General features: G+C 35.6%; 1 protein-coding gene across 5 annotated transcripts in view; it reads right to left on the bottom strand.

Annotated features, from left to right (window-relative positions):
• Positions 1 to 8526, bottom strand: part of LOC117106020 (HCLS1-binding protein 3-like) — a 29334-nt gene that overhangs the window by 10420 nt on the left and 10388 nt on the right. For all 5 annotated transcript variants that reach the window (XR_004444979.1, XM_033247340.1, XM_033247342.1 and 2 more), the window contains exon 2: positions 5591 to 5753. Coding sequence is in view for 4 of the 5 variants with exons in the window: in XM_033247340.1 (XP_033103231.1) it covers positions 5591 to 5753 (163 nt within the window). In the remaining variant the exon portion in view is untranslated. The remainder of the gene's footprint in view (positions 1 to 5590; positions 5754 to 8526) is intronic.

Here is an 8526-nt window from a genome sequence, read left to right as displayed (position 1 = left end):
TAATAATACCGGAAAATAGAGTGTAAATAATATTGCAGTCCAACTTTTGATGGCCCATCATTTTCACCGGGCCCACAAGTCTTGTGCCTTATTTGCCTAATGGTTAATCCGGCACTGCAGCCTGCCTACTGTAGGCCTAGCTATAAAAAAGTTGGCTAGCGTTGCGAAAGAAAGAACTGCCGACTTGTATGGGTTTTTGTCCTAATTTCGTAGGCTATTACATTTAATTCATACTCATATTTGAATAGCACATATTGAGTAAACATAGCGATTTGAAAAACTTGTAATTAGTTTGAACATATGTAATCTATGTCTATGTAATGCCTACTACTGACGTTATCGCGACGCATGAGCAAATCAAAATTTTTCCTAAAAAAACGACTCGAAACTGGTGGTAGGGGGTGTATGTTTTATCACGTACAGCTTACATTTTCTATCTAACCGAAAAAACATTTCCCACACAATTACATGTCCACCAGTACCTCTGAGCACAATGTATACAAAGGTCACAAAGGAACTAATAATACAATTTTATGTGCTTTTAAATTACAATCTTATTTCCCTGCATTTAAAATTGCATTCATTCGATTATATTAACAGTTAGAATAGTAGTAGTAAATTTATGTTACAGACTATCCACACATAAGACAAACATTAAAAATTAAAAAATTGTATGTGTTGCGTGTTAATTAAATAATAATAGTATAAGTTACTTTCAATATAGCACCCTATAATAATGTCTCAGCATGCTATTACACACATTAAATAGTAAAAATGCTTTTTTCGGTGGCCCTTTAAACATAGTCAAGGACATTGCTTCCTTAACAGACGTTCTATATAAATGTTGTTTGATCATAATTTTCTCTTTTAAGCCTATGGTATTATCTATTTACAAGCTCTTAATATACTACAATTAATCATTCCATACTGGATAAACCATTGTGGTTAACAAGGAGAATTACAAAAAATGCTAATGCCTGCAAACACTGAAGGCCAAGTAAAAACAAAAAGTTTGAAAAAGCAGAATGAGGGCATTCTTTTTTTCTTTTTTTTTTTTTTACTCCGAAATGGCAAATCCAAGATGGTTGATGGGAAACAGCTACGGCTTTCTCACTTTTACCAAGTAGACACATTGAAAGCAAATAAAAGAAGCACTAGACATGATTCATACCATATGTGTTCGGTGAGGCAGAGAAAATGAATGTGCGAGGAGTTCAGTTAGCTGACTATGTTTTAAATTACTTTACTCTTTACCATTTCCCATCGCCCTAACTTTCACTAACACATTCTTCAGCACCTTGAATCCCTAGGTTAAAAAGGTTCATAAACTCCTATTATTATTATTATTAAATTATAATTAATGCAATCTTTCTTACAACAAATACTTACCAAATTTTTTATATATTTTTATATATTTTCTTAAATTATTTAAAAAAATTTTAATTCAACAGAGAGAATCCCACTACTTATAGAACAGAAATTCAACTACCGTAATTAATACAAATGATATAATTAAATTGCAAACAAATTTTAAAAATTAAAGACAAGAGGCATAATGGAAAGTTAAGCCCCATCTAGAAATGCTCCTTTTACGCTGCGCAGTAAATGCATAGCCTCCACATGATTAATAAGTAGGAGTTCGAAAACGATCAGACTTACGGTACCAAACTTTCGTCATTGTGTGGTAACAAACAATTTACACCAACAGCAACAACGACAACAACATGAAAAAATATTACAATTTCAACTATATATAATTAGAAATTTTCTTTGGGAATTATGATAGCATGTAGTGTTAATTTTCTAATTAGTGAAATATTAATTATGCAAATGAGCAATTAACATATTCACACACATACCTAATAATAGGCTCCGTCTCCTTATTACCATCTTGCATTCTGCCAAGTTTAAAAACCAACAGGACTTACCAAACTTTAGTTATCATGGTAACCAACCTAAATTACCTGATTAGTGAAATATTATTTATGCAAATGAGAAATTAACATAATCACACATACCAAAAACAATAGGCTCCATCTTCTTAATACCCCCTCACATTCTGCCATTGAGTTTGAAACCAATCAGACTTTAGTTATCGTGGTAACAAACAAATTACCAACAACAGTGACATGCACAACAACAACAAGAACATGAAGAAGAGGATAGGTCAAAACAATAGCCTTCCTGGAGTTTCGCTCCTTTGGGGAGCTAATAAAAAATTACTTTATGACCCTATCCAGATGACACGGAACAAGGGGTATTGCGTTATGGAGGGTAATGTGTGACTGGAAATGGTCTGCCAGTTGGTTGTTACCATGCGCCAGTGATGTTGGAGTACAACAAGATGAAACTATTTATGTAATGCATGAATAAAGTTCGGGTTTGTCGGGTAGTAAAATGATTATTGTACATTTTAAGTGCTCCCTCCAAGAATAAATGTAAGCTAAATTACGGTGATTAATGAGCGAAGATATGGTGACAACTATTACGAAGTTCCCTCTTTTCAAGAGGGGATGCAATTGCTTTGTGAAAATGAGTACGCGGCGGCCCGCGGTATTCATTTTCACAAAGGAATACACTCAGCTGGTTAGCTAACAATAGGCCTATGCAAATTTACATGAACACCTGGTAAGAAAGGTGCAATCACGTTCTGTTGCCTAGCAAACGTCTGTACTGTAGCGTGGGGGTGGGGGTTAGCCTACTGATGTACTGTGTATAGCAGGGGACGATGAAGCATAATATGACTAGGCCTAAGTAGACAGTGCAATTTTATGTGATAGAAAGTACACTTTCGAAAGAAATAAATTAAAATAAGAAAAAATAATTCAGTTGCAGACGTACCTTGTTTAAGTATTATATGCTAACTATGCGTCTCGTGTAGCCATAGCTAGACAAGGTACTCATGTGCAAAGCAGTGGTGTTTGTTTATCCATGAAAAAAGCACGCCGGGAAAGTTTGCTTTACCAGGAAAAGGTGACGTAATCTAGCTTATGACGTATGCATGCTAACTTTAGCGTGAATGTGACGTCACCAAAAAATAAAAATTTTCTATTATAACCAAAATATTAATAACTACAAGGTTTGTGGGCGTAAATTCCCTTAATACAAATTAAGGGTAGCACCATCTACTTGCCATACAAATTACAGCTCCCATTGACGTCTCAGTCGAGAAATACGGGTAGCTGAAGTTTTTCTCGAAAATCTGACTACAAAACCAAATCGAAATTCACGTTCCACTTCTGACTCTGAGTTGCTTCGCACTCGCCGCTGAGGGCGGCATTCCGGGAACCCTGCGTCTAGGCTGGAAAAGTGATGAGAGAGGGAGGGAGGCTTTTTATTTTGCTAAAACCAAATCACCCTTAGGTTGTTGGCAGGTGCATTGATATTCAAAATAAAATACTTAGTCTACAATTTCTACTATTTACTAAAAAATGATGGGTGGGGGGAGGGAAATGTCAATTTTGTTTTTCTAATACCATAGAAGACATTCAGGCAATAACTTTTTTATTGGGTCTAAAAAAAGTAAAATCCTGAGAAACTTTGCCAGTACAGTAAAACATTAAACATCCAAAAATAAATCAATTAAACTGGTTTTTTTTTCACAACCAGGATATTATAGAGGAATGTAAAAACCACTGGCTGAATTTATTCTTTGTTACCTGCCCTACTTAAAGTGAATTCAGCTTTATGATCACAACAGCCTTGAATGCTACAAGTACAGTTAGCAAAATCTGCAAATGTCCATGTTATCTTAAAGCGCAAATTTTACCACAAGGGGCAATAAGCAACAAATGCCTTTATACTTCAAAAGGCCAAATTTGAATTGCATCTGCACTTTTTAACGAGAGCTTGCTCAACAGCTCAGCCCATGTCCAAGTCATATTTCACTGCACATTTTGCCATGTGTGACAGTGAGCAAAATATGTTGATATTCCTTACATCAAAACGAAAATCTAAAAGTGCTTGCCCTTTAAAGAGACAGGTGACTGACCAATTAGATGTGAAAGCTCTCATGGGAGCTATGTGCATTTGCAAGAATGATGTGCAAGAATGCAACAAATCAAGACATGTAGACAGGGGTTCCAAGTTAGAAGAATTCACATTCAAGGATTGCAAGAGTGATGTGCAAGAATGCAACAAATAAAACACATAGACAGGGGTCCCAATTTAGAAGAATCCAGGAGATCTATTTAAATGAGCTTTCTTAACACATCTAATTATACTTTTCTTTTCATGGTATACACTTTGGCACTGACTTTCGGGACACAATTAATGAAACAGTAGTAAAAACTTTTCGAAACTTTGGTCATTTTTTGGGAGATTATTGCTTGTTCACAGAAGTGCAGGAGGACTTACCAATCTTCGCAACTTCTGTAAAACTGGGATCCTTGCGTAGAATTCATTTGGCCAATGAAAACTGACTTCATAATTATTCGTGTACAGTAGTTAAAGAATATTAAAAACTAGGATTCCAACTTTCTCCAATATAAAGAAGATGGAGCTAGTTCTTTGCTGAAATTTAGATTACTAAATGAATTCTATAAAATATATTGAAATACACCCTATACTATTTTTGTACTTATGCTCGATTCCATGGGAAACTGCTCTTAGGTGGGCTTGTATAGAAAGAGGTACAGTATTCATAAACAATGACAATGAGTGGTTTGGTGCAGCAGGAACAATTTGGTTTCCCAACTAGGTTTCCCTCACTATGCATCTAGCTTGTGTCCTTGAGCAAGGCACTTTTTTGAAATTGCTTCTCTCTGCCCTGTGCCTGAATACAGTACTGGTACAATATGGGCTGTGTATAATTGCTGACTGGGCATACCCTCAAGAGAATAGTGGTATCGCCTGTCGTATTCAGACACAATTTTTGCCTGAATACAAAGGAGGACAATTCCATTATTATCTTTTATGCTAGAAGATATAAAACCAAATTTCGTTGACCCTGACCTTTACCCTTTTCTTTCAAAAATTGAAAGGGGTCTTTATTATCATGTATCATTTCACTAAATTTTAAAGATTCATTCATCAGTTTTTCCATAATCTTGCTAACAGGCAGACAGACAGCTCCTTGGCAGAGGTATACATTACAGCACTTGCATAGAGTAATACATGAAGATCAGTACGCTCGAAGTGTGGACTACATCATACAGTAACTTTCTTCTCCCTTAAGGGTCTCTAGCTCGTGCCTGATCTACCCAGTAGACAGGTACCAGCTACTCTCAATAGTCCACAAGTGACAGATAACTGTATCGACCAATACATTGGAATGACCCCACCTGTCTCAAAAGACGTATGGGTTCTTTATAGTGTTCATACACTGGGCCTACGGTTTATAGTCCTTATCCGAAAAGACTTGTTCCATCTTCAGAACCATAGGTGAGCATGCCGTTTGAATTAGTACCCATATTATGGCTGTAGGTTGCAGCGCTCCTGCCTTAACTGCTCAACCAAGACTCCTCAAAATAAAATAAAAAAAGAATAAAGCTGAGAAAACTACCTTGTGAGGCAAGGAGCTGAGCCAAATTGCTATGCGTGGCGGGCTTTAGCCGATAATCTACTGCAAAATTCTTAGAGAACAACTCACCATGAATTGAACACAGTCTGTCGACTTGGCAGATTCTTGTTTAAAAACTGGATTATTGGTGATAACAATAACTTGGAATTCCTCATCAGTCAGTAATCGTCCCACCTTCTCCTTCACTGTTGGAACATTTATGTCAATTCCCGTAGCAGTATTTTTTATTTCCCTGCAAAAATAATGATGAATTATAAAACGAATGTATGTTACCAATAATGTGACTGCAGCCCAAACTGGTACTTTTCCATCATGGTTTTGTATACAGTATATTTCCTGTATACAGTAGAATACATATTAAGGGGACACCTTAAATGTGTCCCCTCAATTATAGGGTGTCTCCTGTATAGGGGTTGGTTACAGTGTTAAAAGATACATTTCCCTCACTTCACAATTAAAAAGTGCACCCTGATGGAGGTGTTCCTTAATAGGGGTATCCAAAAGGAGAAGTTCTACTATATTCTGTAGTAGTTTTTTTGTTTTTTTATACCTGTACAGTATTTCATATATTTTTGTATAGGTTTAATATTTCTGATCTTTTATTTCATAAAACAATAAAACAATAACAAATTGGTAAGATTGGTCACAGCAGTATAACAACAACTTAAACATTTATAGAAAGCCTTATTAGTCTAAAATTACAATTCTACTAATAGGGTAAATTACAATAATATTAATAACTGACATATTTATTATTTATTTCATCTTATTTATTACCATACCAACAGCCAACATGGGTATTAATGATTACAGTTACTTTTCTGTCACGGTTTCAAATTTACTGTATACAGTGGGTTTTTATTTACAGCATTATACATATTTATCTACATGTACATTTCTTACCATACCAAGAGCAATTTATCACCATACAGAAAAAGTCAAAAATACATTACTGTTTTATACAGACTAACAATTCATAATCATATTTTAACAGAAAGCATACAAAAAATACCATCCCAACAAATAACACTTCAAATACTACACAAAACAAGATTTTGGAACATTTGAAAATAATTAAAAGAAAATGCTAGAAACATATCTTGATATAGCCTGGGCTCCAGGCCCTAATTTTGGGTTACTCACTCTTTATTGCACTTAGTGCGCACCATACCCAATTTAATTAGCGTCCCATACTCGGTTTCTTTTTTTCGGATTATTCTGACTCTAAATTAACTTTTTCGTTGGTGGCGCTGTCCAGAATGAGAAAAAAGTCTAGTCTTGATAATGCCTCAGCACCAAATGTCAGCAGCGTAGCTACAGTAGGTGCGAAAAGGGCCCCAGTGCAAGATTAATTGCTGGGCCCTTTGATGTGATAGGGGAATTACCTACATAATTCCTCAAAAAATTCAACGTAAGAAGTGCTTCTTTTACACCTCCACTCTTAAAGCTTAGGCTAGTAATAAATACTAATGATAATTGGATTCGTAACCACTTTAAGAGGGGTATATTTGGTCACAATTGCAGTGTTCTAAACTAATTAAGAAATATTAAACAACTGCAGTGGCAGATCAGAGAATTTGAAATAGAGGGGTCAGGAGTTAAAGCCTACCTCAGCCCCACCATGGTTGGTGCCGAGGTAGGAACATTTATGATTATGGCACTCTCAGACTTAAATTTGAATGCAATCCCTTTTCCCCATTATTGGTTGGTGTCCGGATGGGGATAGTTTCACTGGTGGAATAAGATTCTGTGATTTGTTGTTTTCTTTAATTAATTTTGTTTTCAACAATTTTGTTTTTTTTTATTATGTATTATTGCACTGCCTTGATAAAAGTACCCATGGGTGATTCAAGTGTCTCTGTGATTGTTATTGATATTGTTATTATTATTAATATTATTATTATTATTATTATTATTATTATTATCTGGAGCGAGCAAAAAAAATCAATAATTAAAATTTGTAATGCTTACTGAGGCCATGCGCAGTTGCTGCGGCCATTGTCCCGCGATCGCACAATTCCAGCACTAATAGTGCCACTACTTTTTGAAACAAGGACAAACAAGCTTCATGAAAGCTTGCGAAATAAATTATTTCTTTTGTCCTAAAACGCTGCTGGTGTTTTATTAATTATTTAATTTATGATATTGTACTTTTTTGTGCAAGTACCTCCGGACAGTGAACCCATCATGATTTATCAGCCATTAAATTTCAACAATTTTTGTGAACTACAAGTACTTTTAAAGTTTCCCGGAGACTAAGTGATTTAAGTTGCTGTTATCAACAATATCCATTCGGTTCTGCTTCTTCCCAAGGGCTTTTTATTTTATCCATGAGATTTTTCAAGCAAATTTTTGAGCAGGTGTACCTTAGTCTATGTTAAATTTTCAAGACATCCATTTTCAAGAAATCCATTCGTAGAAGCCTTTATGAAAAGAGCCTATTCTAAGTATTTTTCGCAAAGGTTTCTACGAATGGATGTCTTGTTTTGTGGAACAGGAAATTACGCTGTCCCTCCCCAGTACCGCCTGAATATAAATCGACGGGAAATTTATCTATGGCCTCCAGATAAGCTGAGACCAGCTAACTTCGGCTTTAAATATCTATGGGAGACTGACTTGTGTTAAATCGAGTATACAATGTACACCATGTTAAAGAAGGTGGTGTTTATTCATTTTTAGTATATTATCAATAAAATAATAATAACAGGAAAAGGAAGAATAGGAAAAAAACTTGGAGCGGACGAAATAGCCCCCCCCCCCCCACACCCCCCCCCCCCCCTTTGGGGGGGAAAAAAAAAAAAAAAAAAAAAAAAAAAAAAGAAAAAAAAAAAAAAAAACACAACACAAAAATAAACGCCTCCGGGGGGGGGGGGGGGGGGGAATGGTCCATTGTATCATCCCCCCAATATTTTTACTATGTATGGGATAAAATGGAGCTTTACACACTTCAAAAGACTGTCACAGAAATAATTTGCACTGTCTTATGCGCTTACAAAGATGAAAAT

This window comes from Anneissia japonica, unplaced genomic scaffold (assembly GCF_011630105.1).
Source record: "Anneissia japonica isolate Jap-2015-1 unplaced genomic scaffold, ASM1163010v1 scaffold284860_len1800451_cov186, whole genome shotgun sequence".
In the NCBI taxonomy this organism is placed as follows: Eukaryota; Metazoa; Echinodermata; class Crinoidea; order Comatulida; family Comatulidae; genus Anneissia; species Anneissia japonica.
This window is presented reverse-complemented; position numbering and strand designations above follow the sequence as displayed.